Source organism: Diceros bicornis, chromosome 31 (assembly GCF_020826845.1).
Source record: "Diceros bicornis minor isolate mBicDic1 chromosome 31, mDicBic1.mat.cur, whole genome shotgun sequence".
NCBI lineage: Eukaryota > Metazoa > Chordata > Mammalia > Perissodactyla > Rhinocerotidae > Diceros > Diceros bicornis.
This window is the reverse complement of record NC_080770.1, coordinates 12010798-12026330: the sequence shown is the minus strand read 5'-3', so window position 1 is coordinate 12026330 and position 15533 is coordinate 12010798. Positions and strand designations below refer to the sequence as shown.

General features: G+C 50.6%; 1 protein-coding gene across 1 annotated transcript; it reads left to right on the top strand.

Annotated features, from left to right (window-relative positions):
* The first annotated feature begins 3826 nt into the window (after positions 1-3826).
* Positions 3827-12855, top strand: LOC131395520 (pepsin-3-like). Its single transcript, XM_058527387.1, has 9 exons — positions 3827-3882; positions 4336-4486; positions 6525-6642; positions 7534-7652; positions 8373-8572; positions 10125-10241; positions 11302-11446; positions 11540-11638; positions 12706-12855. Exons 1-9 carry the CDS (start codon positions 3827-3829, stop codon positions 12853-12855), a joined length of 1155 nt encoding a protein of 384 aa, XP_058383370.1.
* Positions 12856-15533: the final 2678 nt, after the last annotated feature.

The window sequence follows — 15533 nt, the reverse complement described above, 5'->3', positions numbered from 1 at the left end:
ACGTGTTGATGTGCAACTATGACATACGACTATCTACTGGGGCTTTGGGGAGAAAAAGGGAAAAAAAAAGGAGGAGGACTGGCAGTAGATGTTAGCTCAGGGCTGGTCTTCTCCACCAAAAAGAGGAGGATTGGCATGGATGTTAGCTCAGGGCTGATCTTCCTCAACGCACAAAAAAAACATGTTGGATGAATGTGCACATGGGTCCTGAGGTTACTGCCTGTGGAGTCTCCCTTCTGCTTCTCAATTACATTTCTCCTCTGTTCAAAATTCCTATTTTGAGGAATTTTGGGGTCCGCCAGACAAGCTGTGCCCCCAAAATCGATCCTGATCCTTAGGCTCCAAGCCCTACAAGCCAGCTCCAGGATGCACAGGGGAGCATGGACTCTGTGTACCCCTCCTAGATGGACTCTGACCACCCCACCCTTATCCCCAGGATGATATCAAAGAACCTGTCTGAGGGGCCCAGCATCCTGGGGTTCTGAGCAATGTGCACAGTCCTCACTCGGCTCCTCAGAGCTGCACTTCAGCCAGCAAACTTCATCACTCCCACCACTCAAGGTGGAGGAGAAAAGGAGACCAAGGACAGATTTTTCTCCTGGTTCCCGAGGACGTAAATAGAAGCAGGGGCGATGAGTGGGTTGTTCTTTTCTTTTTCATTTCCTTTAATAGTATCAGAACATTTCATGTGAAATGAAATGTCCCTCCTCCAAGGTGCCTCCACAGGCGGAGCCTAGTATCTAATTTCCCTTCACCCCCCGTGTGGCCATCACTGGCTGAGCCCGTCACCTGCTGCACAGTCAGGGGCATCAGGTCTCTGGTCATAGAGTGAAATTTCCCTTCTCAAGTGGACAATCTAGAGATAGAATATTTCCATCACCCCAAAAAGCTTCTCTGGACCCCATAGTAGTCAGTCTCTTACCCGGCCTCTGACCAGTTTTTTTCAACTGTCGCCTTTTGAGTCTGGCCTCCTTCACTCAGCATAACCTATGAGATTCGTCCACAGCTCCTGTGTGTCCACTACTCAGTGCTCCTCCACGCTGTGGCTGCACCACCAGTTGTTTATCTGGGACAAGCTGAAGGACATTGGAGTTGTTTCCAGTTTTTGGGAAATTATGAAAAAGGCTCTTAAAAACATTTGTGCACAGGTCATTGTGGGGACACATGGTTTCATTTCTTTTCAGTAAACACCCAGGTGGGGGATTGCTGAGTCAAACGCTAAGTGCATGATTACTTTGTATGAAACTGCTAAACTGTTTTCTAGTGTGGCTGTGCCATCTCACATTCCCACCTGCAATGTAGAAAGATCCACGTGCTCAGCATCCTCATCAGCACTTGGTGTTGACAGTTCTTTTCATTTTAGCCGCTCTGAGTGTGCGGCTGGTTAACATTCTATATTTAATTCTCATACAATCCTATAAAAGTGGTGGTAATATTTTTCCCATTTCACAGATGACGAAACTGAGTCTCAGAGAGACTAGATCACCAGCCCTGGGTCTTACAGCCATTCAGAGGCAGGGCTGGGATTCAAACCCAGACCCTGGAGCCAGGACTCTTCATAAGCTTCTTCCTCAGCCCCTGTAAACCCCAGTCAGTGAGTAGGGGAGAAGGCACGGAGAGGAACAGAGACCTGGATTCAAGCCTCTACTCAGCCACTTCTTACCTGAGTCACCTCAGGCAAGTGGCACAACGTCTCTGTGCCTTGTTTTCTTCATCTGTAAAATGGGGATAATAACATTACTTACCATGAGGAGCTAAGAGTCAGAAGACAGTAAATCTAAGCTGTCTCCCCTAACTGCCAAAGAAGAGAAACACACAAAGGATGTGACCCTGTGTCAGTTACCAGAATGCCTGGAAAATGGCATAAACAGCTCATTACGGAATCGTGACCCTACTCTGAGCCACATTCCTAAGTTGCTCTTAACTAAGCCGGGCTTACATGGGATTAATTAAAACACCATGTTGAACACTTCCAGGCACCATATAACTCCTTGAGGGAGACGAAAGATGAATAAAACACATGTCATGTCTTCATATTCATTCCCCACATCTCAATCCTGAGGGTTCCCTGACTCACTCTGTACCCCCCAAACAAACTTCTCTTCATTTCCAAGTTGGAAATTACACACTACAGACTCGGTCCTTCTTCCTTCCTAAGAAAAATTGTTATGAATGGTTTCAGATATGCAGAACATATACATAAAGTACAAGGAATAATGATGAGCCCCAGATACCCACTCCAAGCATAAGACTCTAATGACATTTGAGGACCCTAATGACCCCCCACCCCAGCATATGCCTCTCCTTGCCTCCCACCCAGTGGTAGCCTTACGCCAGGGGTCTCCATCTGGTGCTCCCAGGACTTAAGCAGGCACTTTCAGGATGGTCAGCTGCTCCGTAGAACAGTTGAGATCAACCTAAAGGTGAAAGTGTAGATCAAGGAATAAGGCTCAAGGTGGAGGAAAAGAGAGAGGGAGAGTCACAGAAAGATGTGAACGTGGAAAATACAAGGCAAGGATCAAGATTTGAGGCACACAGATGCCTTAACGGGTGAGTTTGAAATACAAATGTGCTTTGTGCTAACCACCACGGGTCCTGAACTTGATCCACTCTGCCCACCCGTCCAGGCTCACCCAGAGCACTGGGTGAAATTTGGAGCTTTTATGGAATCTGTGCCTACTGATGCTGGAAAAACCTGGGGTGCCCCAGGGAATCTGATTTCAGAATAGGACCCACAGATAGGGCTGACTACCTCTTGGTGACATCCCTCCCACATATCCCCCTCCTCCACAATTCCTGAATCAGTTTTGACTCCACTTTGTCCACTAAATAAACCCCACAAAGTAGAGAATCCGATGGATTGGTAAGCATCTTCTTTAAGGAAGACAACCTGCCTAAGTCATTCACCCACTAGTACGAATTTGCCCAGATTGCTTTGCTCCATTGCAGCTGATTCAGCCAAGTCTGAAGCATGGAGCACCTGACAGAATCAGACCCAGGTGGGATCTGAAAGGTGGAGGCTTCCAGCAACCTGAGAGCATGGGAGAGGAGCAGTAGGAAGAGAAGGGGTGCAGTAGGTGAGGGGCATGGATTCCACTGACAAACCGGCCTCTTTCAAGTTTGCTTCCTCCGGGAAGAAGGCATCATTCTCCCACTTGCTTGGCTCCCTCCTCTTCCTCTGTACTGCACGCACCACTGTCCCAAGACTCGGCCCAATTGCCGTGAGCGCAATATTAGGGAAGAGCGTAAGTAGTCCTGGAGGCTAGTTAGACACCCGACAACATCACATAATGATATTTCTGTGGGGAAATGTGTCCTGAGTCCCAAACCACTGCCCTACGAGTGTGCTTTGGGTTAGCCACTACAGGAACATGGCCCATCGCTAAGTGGGGAGCGGCTCTCCAATGTCCCCAGCCATCTGTCCTACAGGGACAAGTCGGGGTACGCTGAGCTCCTTTGACAGCTGTTCAATGTTGAGTTTAGTTCTGTCAAAATACTCATCTTGTCAAGTTCTCCCGCAGGCCACTTTCATTCTTTGGGAAATTACCCACCAGTCGATGGCTCACTCTCTGCAGGTCCATCCTAACCATGGGATGTGGTTGCAATGGAAGCTGCTCAACTGGAAACTTCTCAGAACATGGCGCAGGGGCGGGGACAATCTTATCGGGAACTTTTCTGTTTGGGTTTAGGATAACGGGTGACGTTTGGAGGCTGATAAGGCCGGTTCCCGAGGACTTGTGCTGTGTATAAGGAGCAGCTCCTGCCTGCTGCTGTTCGCCTTCCACCCATCTTCCCCTCTCTGGAGACTTGGGGCCCAGGAAGAAGCATGAAGTGGCTGCTGCTGCTCAGCTTGGTGGCGCTCTCTGAGTGCCTTATCTACAAGTGAGTGTGGGGGACATGGGGCAGGGAGAACAGCTTCCGAGGGGCTGCGTCCCTTCACTGTCACACTGTCTTTCTTCCCTTATATTTGCGTCTTCCCTTCTGCCTTCATACAACTCCTTGCTCTCTTCCACTGTGTTGAATCTCCTTTCTTGTCTCTCTCTCTGTCCTTTTGGAGAGGTGGAACTGAGGACATGCTTAACAGCCCAGGACCTCAGGTCCAGCCTGGGTTTGGGTCCAGCTCCATCACTGGCCCGGGCGACTTTGGGCAACCACTGAATCTCTTTGCAGTAGTGTAGAAAAATGGGAGCATCTCCCCTCTTGACTTCCTTCTTTCTTCCTCTCTTGGAGAAGCTTCCTTTACCTCAGGGGCTTCCACGGCACCCCATGAGCAGACTCCTTCCCTAATTACACTTCCTCCTCCAAACCATCCCGTTTGCAAATGCTCTGCCACAGGGTTCCGCTTGTCAGAAAGAAGTCCTGGAGGAAGAACCTGATCGAGCATGGCCTGCTGGAGAAGACGCATCCCCGCAACCTAGCAAGGAAGTACTTCCCCAAGGAGGCCGCCACCTTGGCACATGTCGAGTCCATGGAGAACTACTATGATGTGAGTGCATGGACAGGAGAGGTGGGGTGTGAGTGGCACTGAGGACTTGGCCTAGAAGAGGGAGGGGGTCCAGTGTTCTTGGAGGATGGATCAGGGCTCTGAGCCCCCAGGCAGTAACCTAGAGGTCTGCTCTCTGGATCTTACAGGCACAGGGAAGCAGGAAAACTCACATTCAGACATGTTGCTTTCATTCACTTCTTCATTCATTCATTCAGTGTTCATGTATGCAGAGCACCTCCTTATGTTCCAGGCACTGTGCAGGGCCCCCGGGGAAGCAGCAGGGAAGAAAATCAGGCACAGCCCCTGCCCTTATGGGTCTCACTGTCTAGTAGGGAGAGACAGACAATCATCATCGAGCCTCACCATCCATAAAAAGTACAGCCAGGCTGAGGGGTATGCAGTGAAGGTGACACTGTGAGGGGATGGAGGGTGGCAGGCAGGGACGCCTCCCCCAGGGCAATGAAGGAGAAGCAGGGGTCCTGGACAGGAGAGAGTCCCAGAGTACAGGACGGCTTGTGCCAGACCCTGGGACAGCAGGGAGCAGCGTGCATTTGAGAAAAGGAGGACCGTGTTCTGGGAGAGGAGAGAGGGATGGAGGGAGGAGCAGAGAGAGACCTGAGAGGGGGTGGGTGCAGTCAGACCAGAGTCTCCGAGGAGGGTCTGCATCCTCATTGCCACTGAGTCATCTTAACCAGGTGGGTTGACATGATCAGCGTGGAGTCTCAGGAAGATCTCTCACTGTTCTATTTGGGACCCAATGGCAACGCCCTGCCCTTCGGTAGATATTCCGTGTCCCCTGTGTGAATGGCACAGGGCCAACGGTAGGAAGCAATGTTGTCTGTCGTTAAGAGCTTAGCCTATGAAATCGACCAGATCCAGTGCAACTCTGGGCTCTAACCCTTCTGAGCCATGTGACCTTGGGCAAGTCATTTAAATTCTCTGAGTGAGCCTCAGTTTCCTTGTCTTTCAAACAGAACCATGAATATCTACCACCAGAGGGTTGTTTTGAGTAATTAATGCAATAAAGTTTTCTTGGGAGGAATAGCACAAGGAGTGGCTCTTGGTAAGAGCGTGGTAAATTTCTCTGATTTAATCACGTAACAAATATTTCTGAAGCATCTACTATGTGCCACAGGCTCTGTGCCAGGAGCTGAGGAAACAATGATGAAGAAGGAAATTTCCTGTTGCTTCTATTCTAGAGGACAAGGCAAATGAGTGACAAATAATTAAGTATGGAAGAAAATGTCAGTCATGGCAAATGACGCAAAGAAAAACTGATTAATTAGAGTAACGGGAAGAGGAGGAATGGGGGAAGGGAAAATTCAGATGAAGTGGTCAGGGAGGGCCTCTTGGTGGAGGTGACATTTGACTAGAGCTCTGAATGATGGCGGAGAGGGAGCCAACCAAGGAAAGGTCCAGAATGAACATTTTCCTACCACAAGGAACAGCAAGGACAATGGCCCAGCAATGCGAATGAGCTTCTCAGCATAAAAGAATATCCAGATCACCATGGCTAGAACAGCTGAAAAGGGAGACAGGGCTGCCACTAAGAATAAAAATCCCGGCAATGCCCTTTCTTGAAACCCACTTTACACACCACAATTTAGGAAGAAGATCTCTCCAGAGGTTTCCATCTTTAAGTGACTTTTTATCTCCTGATCGATAATTCACTGAACAAGCATTTAAGAATTTACTCTGCTGGATGCTATAAGGTTCCACCCTGTCTTTGGAGATGGTGTGTCCTCTACGATGGCAAGACTAAGACTCAAGAGGAGAGCAGAAGAGGGGACAGCAGATTGTGATTAGCTGTTAATGGTGCTTAGAAGAGAACGGTCAGAAGCTACCAGGGATGCAATCAGGGAAGACTTCAAGTAGGAGGGGAGGCCTGTCTTGGGTCTTGAAGGATGGAAGCACTGGACAGGGAGAGAAAGGCAAGGAGAGCAGTGAGGGGAAGTGAGCTGAGGAGAAGCCCCAGGGGAGGCCCTCCTCCCTGGGGAGCCCCAGGATGGGGAGTGACCTGTGCTGTCCCCCCCCACAGGAGGAGTACTTTGGCACCATCAGCATCGGAACGCCCGCTCAGGATTTCACCGTCATCTTTGACACCGGCTCCTCCAACCTGTGGGTGCCCTCCACCTACTGCTCCAGTCTCGCCTGCAGTGAGTACCTGACACTGCCCGGGGCCCCCAGCACCCACTGACCTAGGAGCCCTGAAGGCTCAGGGGCTTCAAATAGGTCTGATTTCAAGCTGCTGGAGTCCCTCAGGGATTCTCTCAACAGGCCCTTCCTGAGTACCCACTATGTGCCCAGCACTGGGCTTAGGTGTCCTGGGGATAGAGGGGGAATCACACAGGGTCCCTGTCTCCAAGGGGTTCAGTCCAATGGCAGAGAGCAGCTCTCCTGAAAAACCAGGTCCAGGGGAGGAAGGGGGGCCCAAATTGAGCCAGGGCTAAAGGGCTACAGGAGAACCAGCTGGGACATGAGCCTCACATAAGACAGTGGCTCAAAATGATGACTGAGATGAGTGATGATCTCACTTTTAAAAACAGTCACTCAGTTTGCTAATGACAGAGACTTTGTCATTGGGAGTCACGAACAGAGTTTCAATTTTCTTCCTCTTCTGGATTTTTAACCTGACTTTTAATTCAGAGGAGGAGCCCATGGAATCCTCCCCTTCATCACTTGAGCTGTAACATCGTAACACAGTGACCGTGACATTGTAGCCCTAACATGGGCTGTACACAGGGTGCTGCGAAGGTGCTTATCTCCATGGGCAGCCGTGGGCCTGCTCTGCTCTGTGCCAGCCTGGTGGGTCCTCGGGAGGACCATGGGGTTGGCTGGGGACCTTCCATCAGGGAGATGGTCCCAATTGGTCCACCCAGACAGGAATGGAACCTGGGAATGCTTGGGCTCCAAAATCTGGGGCAAAGGTCAGCTTTCTCCTTCCAAGCCCCACCCAGAACCAAGGCAGCCCACCCCAGAAAGACATCCCCAGCCATGATTCTCCCTCAGCCTTTGGAGGTTGACAATTTCACTTCTTGTCCTCACAGCTAACCACAACCAGTTCAACCCTGATGACTCCTCCACCTACGAGGCCACCAGCGAGTCTCTCTCCATCGAATATGGCACCGGCAGCATGACAGGCATCCTCGGATATGACACTGTCAAGGTGAGCACCTGCTGGCTCACCAGGACATCCTGCCCAGCGCTAGGGACAGCTTCTGGGGACCGTGGGGGCCATACAGGTCTCCCCCAGAATCAGCTCATTCAAGCCATACAGGTCTCAGTGATCCTCAAAGTAACCTGATTGGGGGAGGGGGATGTGGAAGTGGCCAAGATGTCACAGACATTTCTAGGTGGGGCAGTAGTGGGTGAGGGGGTGGGAGGCCTGGACCCAATAGCCAACCTCAGCCCCACCGAAGCTGAATGCTGTGGAGTCAGGGAGAAGGTAGGAAAAGGCTCAGTTCTCTTTTAGCAGCTCCTCCCCTTTCTTCTCCCTCCACCTGCAGGCTCCCCCCAGTCATAAAAGCCCCACAGCACCCCCACCCTTCCAGGGCTGGGCAGGGGTCAAGGGCTCTGATTTGCCTGGGATCTGCTTTGCATCTGATCATAAGAAACAAGAACACACTGTGCCCATCTGTTCTGCAGCCAATTCTCACACAAAGTCGCAAACTGTGACCATCTGGTGATCAGCCACAATGGTTACTTCCAGCAGAATAACAAGCATTCCCAGAGACGATCCCTCTCCCCTCCTTCCACCCTGACGCCCTGGAAGCCAAGTGGAAGGAGGGGTGGAAATGAACCAGGGATGCTCTGGGCCCAGGGCTGCCAACCCCCAGGGCTCAGTCAACACACCCTGATGGTGAACATCTCGGTTCCCCCCACTCAGGTTGGAGGCATCGACGACACCAACCAGATCTTTGGCCTGAGTGAGACGGAGCCCGGCGACTTCTTCTACTACGCTCCCTTCGATGGCATCCTGGGTCTTGGCTACCCCAGCATCTCCTCCTCCGACGCCACACCTGTCTTTGACAACATATGGGACCAGGGGCTGGTTTCCGAAGACCTCTTCTCCGTCTACCTGAGCTCGTAAGTCGGCTGAGGATGTCACGGTCACCTGGCGCACAGAGGGCTGTCCGGAGCTGGGTAGGGTAGGGAGGGTCTTGGTCGGCAAGGGATTTGAAAGGTCAATGTCTAAGGCTTGAGAGGTATAGCTTTGGAGAGAACGGTGCCAAGTATCTCTCTGATGAACCGTGTTCATCCATCTTATTTTACCAGCGTGAGTCTTTGTCACCTTGACTTACACAACTCATATATCATTAGCCATTTTCTCTCCAGCACCATCCCCTCCTCGTTGGCCCCAAAAGACGACCATTCAGAATGAATCTCCTTAAAACAGGGGTCAAATGTCCATAGCAATGAAAAGAAGATTTGATCGGGACTTGTATGTTAAGCAATGAAACTATTCAATGATGAATGCAATTTTCTGTCATTCGTTAACAAAATCTAGGTTCCAGTTGTGACTATGAGTCAATTCTAAGAAGGAATAAACATAAACCAAGTGTTGCTTTTGGATGAGTCGAGGATTATGCAGGAATATTGGAGGGTATCATCAGTTTTCCCGAGACACTCAACTTTCTTCTGACGCTCTCATCCTTCTCTTTTGAAGCCATTTGTCATTGTTGATGTTTTTCTTCAGTTGTTCGCTGTTCTGCTATAATCTCACTGTCTTGCCTTATACTGTCAAGGTTTACAGGAAAGGTGGTGTGTGAACTATTATATCTGCAGCCTGTTCTTTGCTGATTAATTTCTTATCATCAACCACACTTGCTTACCTATCTAACTCTAAATGGCACAAATTCAGAAGTGAATATTCTGGCAACCAGGAGGAAATTTACAACAGGAGTAATTTACAACAGGAGGGCCCTTTTATCCTCTTGGTCACTTAATATTCAAGTCGGCTCCTAAACATCATCTGCCTTTATGGGTACTTTGATATTCCATGGAGGCCATCTTATCTCTCTAATAGCTCAGGGTTTCTCAATCTCAGCACTAGGGTCATTTTGAACAGATAATTCCTTGCTGTTGGGGGCTGTCCTATGCATTATATGATGTTTAGCAGCCTCCCTAGCATCTACCTACCATACACGAATGGCACTCCCTACCACCCAATCATGACCATAAAACTGTCCCCAGACATTGGCAAATGTCCCCTGGGGGCAAAACTGCCTCTGGCTGAGAACCAGGGAACTATACTGTCAAGTGCTTACGAGCAAACACTGTCAAGACTTCACTTCTACGGAGGTCCCCATGCCACGACAGAGAGGATGTGAAGAAAATCACACACTGGAACCAGAAAGACCTGGGTTCTAATCCTGGTTCTGGCACTCCCTGGCTGTGTGACCTTGGGCAAGTCTCCTCACTTCTCTGGGCCTGAGTTTCCTCAGTGTAAAGTGGAAATAATAATCATAGTGACCACTGTTTGGGCCTTGGTATGAGGATGAAAAGAAACCATGTCTGGCACACACTCTGTGCAGCTCCTGGCGCTGACAAGAGCCCAACCAAGGGCAGCTCTAGGATGCACACAGCAGGTGTTCAGTTGAATGAGTGAATTCCTGTTGTTTCCCCCTACTTTTCTTAGCGATGACGAGAGTGGCAGCGTGGTGATATTTGGTGGCATCGATTCTTCTTACTACACTGGAAGCCTGCACTGGGTGCCTGTTACTGAGGAGGGTTACTGGCAGATCACCTTGGACAGGTGAGGTCACTGTGGTTGGGCACTGTCCTGGCAAAGGCCCCAGATCTCATTTCTTTCTAGACACAGAGTTAACTAAGCTTTCCAGAATCCCCCTGGAATGGCCAGCAGAGGGAAATGGGCCCCAAGAGGGGAAGCTGGGAGTTGGCCAAGACAGCGAGAGCACAAGAAAGCTACCTCCTGGATGAGGAGGGCTGTTGGGACCCCAGATGGTCTGCAAGGATGAGACAGCCACTTTCCTTCTGGTCCAGGACACAGGACACCAGCATCCCCAGGGATTGTGGGATGATCCACCTGTCCAGATGTCTTGACATTTAGGGGAGAAGTTGTTTCAGCCCATTCCTTCCCACCTTCCCCTTCTGGGCCTGCCCCTCTCCATGTGGCCTCATTCCCCAGCTGTTCCTATCCCGCCTGGCTGCTAGGGTGACTCCAGGTTTGCCCAGGAGTGAGCACTTTCCCGAGACTCAGACTTTCAGTAGCAAAACCAGGACTGTCCTGGGAAAAAAGGGACACTAGGTCCGCTCACGTATGCCTCAGCCATGCTAAAACTTCATCAGTTCCTCCCACGCCTGCCTCTGCACCTCTTGTCTCCATCCCTCCTTGCATGCCTTCCTCTCTGCCTGGGATGTCCTCCTCCAGCTCTTCACCTCCTTGGCAACCTCTGGCTCTCTGCTTCCTTGTGAAGCCTTCCCTGGTTGCTCCCCGCCACCATCAGCCTCACCCTGGATTGTGTTTCTGTTCCCCTGCCCTGTGCCCTGTTCATGTGGCTCATCCTTGATCATAACTTATGTTTCCATCTAGACTGAGAGCTCCCTGCAGCCAGAAACTTTGTGGCTGCCTCATTTGGCATTTCATCTCCCATGCCTACCACAGAGCGGGCAGTCAGTAAAGACTTGTTGAGTAATGAATGCATGAATGAACGAGTGCATGAAGGAGAGAAGTGTATATTTTATGTATTGGCCAATGGATGAGGAAGAAGGACCCTCCAGGGTCACTTGGCTCCCCCTTGGGGAGATGTACCCCCTGGGGACTCAGGGGACCCTTCCTTGCGTCTCGCCCTCAGCATCACCATCAACGGAGAGACCATTGCTTGCAGCGGGAGCTGCCAGGCCATTATTGACACAGGCACCTCTCTGCTGGCTGGCCCAACCTCTGCCATTGACAATATCCAGAGCTACATTGGAGCCAGCGCAGACTCCTCCAGCGAGGTAGGTCCAGCCTTGACTGCTCCATTCTAGACCCAGGTAGTGGGTCTGCCATGCAGAAGGAATGCAATCCCTCCTAACCCTCGCTCTTTCCAGGAGGTGATCAGCTGCTCATCCATCGACAGCCTGCCCGACATCGTCTTCACCCTCAATGGCGTCGAGTTCCCTCTGCCTGCCAGTGCCTACATCCTAGAGGTAAGGGGGCTCTGGGCCTCCCACCCAGATGTGCCTCCATAGAATGTGGCCACATACTCCCTCTTTGCACAAGGGAAAGTGCACTGCCACAAGCTGAAACTGACATCTGCTCTGGAAAGCCGCCCGAGAAAAAGAATCCATTCACAGTAAATGCATGAAAGAGAGTTTCGATATACTCCCAAGGGGAGAAGGGAGGCAAATACCGACAGCATGAAAAGGGGATTTCTAGTGGGACCCCTGAACCAAGCTCTGGGTCTCAATTACTAGCCCATTGATTCTGAGCCAGCTGTAGCCTCTCTGAGCCTCAGTTTCCTCCTCTGAGAGCTACATCTTTCCCCAGGCACAGAGTGTGGTTAGAGTAGTCATGTGATATTGACCACATCAAAGCTACAAAAGGTTCGGCAGATAGTGATCCTAACTTCCACAGTGTCAGGGCTTATGATGCTCCTATCGTCTCTACCAGGGAACAAACCTTCAGTCAATGAGACACAGGCAAACTCCTTGCCTTCTATTATAATTCCAGGTGGAAAACTCATTTTGGCCAGTGGTTCAGTGTTCTTCAGCAAGAAGTACTGACACCCAGGACCCTCCCCCAGCGATGCTCATTAGTTAGTAGCGGATTAGGCCTGAACTATGTGCGGGGGCAAAGCTCTCCAAGTGATTCTAATGTGCAGCCAAGATTGTGGGCCAGTGACCCAGTGAATGAAAAGAACTGACAGCTTGCCACTGGAAGGGATCAGAATGATCAGAAAAGCCTGTGTCACCGGGGCTTCCAAAATCTTCCCAGCAGCTGAGTTCCCCTAAACCCCTTAGCTCCATTGCTGATGTCAGGGGTTGTGCATTTGCCAGAAACACTGGATAATGTCTAGTGATCCCTGGAAAGCCAGAGTGCAGTAACAGCTGACACGGGCAGACCTCAGGCTACGAAGAGCCAAGTTCCCGGGCTCCAGCCAGGAAGCGCCTCCTCATGTCCCTCACAGGGGACTGTAGTCCTTGATGCTGATCCCCCAGTGCCTGTCACCGCTGAGACTGTGTCCCATCTCTGGTTTTATCCACCTTTTCTCCAGGAGGACGAGACCTGCATCAGCGGCTTTGAGGGCATGGACCTCGACACCAGCTCTGGAGATCTCTGGATCCTGGGTGACGTCTTCATCCGCCGGTATTACACCGTCTTCGACAGAGCCAACAACCAGGTTGGCCTGGCGTCTGTGGCCTAAGCCTGAGTCTTTCCGGCCACTTCCCAGGAAGATCTGGCCTCAGTTCTCTGCCCTCTCCAGATGTTGTAGTTCTCCTGATTGCTCTTCCTATGGGATCCTGGAGGTGGGATCTTGGCCCTGTTCCCTCGCATACCAATCACGTAGAATAAAAGCACAACCTTCTGCAAAATGTTTTGTGGAGTTGCTTCTCTTTGTCCATATTTCTCCTTCACATAACCAGGGTCAAAACCACCAGGGCCAGGGTGGGGGCAGAAATGACCACTTGGACAGCACCAGACACAGGGACAGTGGCAGCACTCACTTCCTAATAGAGCCGGGAAGACAAATGGTCCTTAGCAAGTCTGGCTGGGAGCATCATATGAAGACGTGGGGACCACAAATGCCTGGCCCGTTGCCTCCTCATAGAATCAGGCCCCTAAGTTCTTGGTTGAGGGAGGCAACTTCTCATTTCTCCCAAAGCCAATAAGAGATCAGGATAGAAGGAAAGAGATCAGAGGAGGTGACCACTGATGGTGACATTCCTAGTAGGCCTGGCAGACGGTAATGTCTGTAAGACACGGGCCAGAGAGGTGACAGAAGCTGACACCCCAAAATCTCCCCAGCTGCTCTCTGTGATTAGCTGGTTGACCAAGACTAACACCTGAGACCCCCTCAACACTCTGCTGCAAGACACTGAACTGACCTGTTTCCCCTTCAGTAATAAAGAGGATGGTTTTCCAGTTCCCTGAACATTGTGAGGTTGGGAGGGAAGCAGCTGAGCATGTAGCAAATAGGAACTATTTAGAGCAGCGCTTATCAGAGTGAGGTTGGTAGCAAGATGTTCAATGGAAAATATATTTTCAAAATAAGCGTGGAACATGCTGCATTCCAGGCCCTTCCTCAAGGTTCACAAGGCACCTTTCCCAATCAAAGGCTCTGACAAGTCCTGCCACAAATGGATCTGTTTCACTTTAAGTCAGCTGAGCTGGATCCCAGTTCCTCGTTTGCTAGTAAACCTGTTATAGTCCTGTGCTCCTGGGCACCCACAGTGGGAAAATTCCCATAGCTCCTGCCTCTGCCCACAGCTGGATTCCAGACAGCCCTCTGGAGACACTGGCCTCAGGGCTGCAGCCAGGACCCCCTGCGGAGAGGGAGTGACTTTGGGGAGCTCAGAACAAGATGGCTTTAGAAAGTGTTGTGACATCATCCCCCAGTCTGTCATTTATCACTCTCAAATATGAGATGTTGGGCTCTAGAGAGGGGTGTGGTGAGCTCCACCAGTCCACGCCCCAGGCCCCCCAATGTCACTCGTGTCCCCTCTAGCCCATGTTCCCCAGCTAAACAATCTTTTTGAAACATAAATTTATCACATCCCTCCCGTGCTTAAAACCTTTCATTAATGCCTTCCAATTGCACTTTGGAATAAGACAACAAATCTTTGGTGTGGCTGCCCAGCCCTGCATGCTCTGGTCCCTACCTACCTTCCCTGCCTCACCTTGATCCCTCTTAGCCTGAGCTCCCACCACACTGGCCTTCTTCCACCTCCTCAAATACACAATGTTCTCTACCTCCAGATCTCAGCACACACTGTTCCCTTTGGGTTGCTGTTCCCTTTTTCTTGACCCGCTAGGGCCTAGTGTCCTTCTTGACCCGCTAGGGCCTAGTGTCCTGAAGATCTCAGCTTAAAAGTCTCCTCCCTGTGAATCTTTCCCTGACCACCCTCTCACAGAGCCCTCCCTCCTTTCCTTTATGGCACTTGGCACATCGGTAATCATGCATTCACGGGAGCACTTGTTCCAGATCCACCAGGACAGGGACTGTGATCATTTAACTGTTGAAGCCCCAGCAGCAAGAGCAGAGCCTGGCACATAGCAGATGCACAATAAATATTCGTTGACTGAGTGATGAATTCAAGATGATTTATTCAAAGGAAACAACTAGGCTAAGTCGAGAGAGTGGATCTGATTTGATGAAGGTCTTGCTTAAGACAACAGATGGGTCCCTCCCACTTTCACCAACATTCTGTTCCAGTCATATTTGGTCCTGGGTCAAACAGGTGGACTTCTCAGGTTTCTGGGGTAGAATTTCATGGTGTCCTGGCTCCTTTACTGGGTTGGCGTTTCTGACATTTCCAGAGCCGTGATCCAGGCTGTGTGTGAGGTCCTGGGGATGCAGACAGGTCTTCCTGGACCCTCCCTGTCATCCTGGTCCTGGCCACACCCTTCCTCCTTCCCCCTTCTTAGCCCCCGCAGCTGCAGCTCAGCCTCTCCCTGCCAGCCCCTCTTCTGCTCCCTCACCCTGGGTTCCTGGATCCAGTGGAAATCTAGAACAGCTCCCCAGCCAACAGATCATTTGGACTGGAAAACCCTGTGCTGACATATCCAATCTGACACTTCCTGTTTTGCTCCACAAGGTAAGATGGATTCACGTTCCTCCTATATGGTCTCAGACCTCCTCTCCTTTCATCTTTCTCCATTTCCTCGGGGCCTCAGGGGTCTAAGCTCAGCTGATCCATCCATTCCATTCACACTTGTCCAGGAGTATTGTTTTCTGTCTTTTTTTTTTTTAATTTTTTGTTTATTGCAGTAACATTGGTTTATAACATTGTATAAGTTTCAGGTGTACATCATTATACTTCTATTTCTGCATAGATTACATCATGTTTACCACCCAAATACTAACTACAACCCATCACCACA

Coding starts and splice junctions, on each gene's coding strand:
- LOC131395520 (XM_058527387.1), top strand. CDS start 3,827: ATGAAGTGGCTGCTGCTGCTCAGCTTGGTGGCGCTCTCTGAGTGCCTT. Junction 6,643..7,533: donor CTGCTCCAGTCTCGCCTGCA/GTGAGTACCTGA, acceptor TTGTCCTCACAG/CTAACCACAACCAGTTCAAC. Junction 7,653..8,372: donor TCGGATATGACACTGTCAAG/GTGAGCACCTGC, acceptor CCCCCCACTCAG/GTTGGAGGCATCGACGACAC.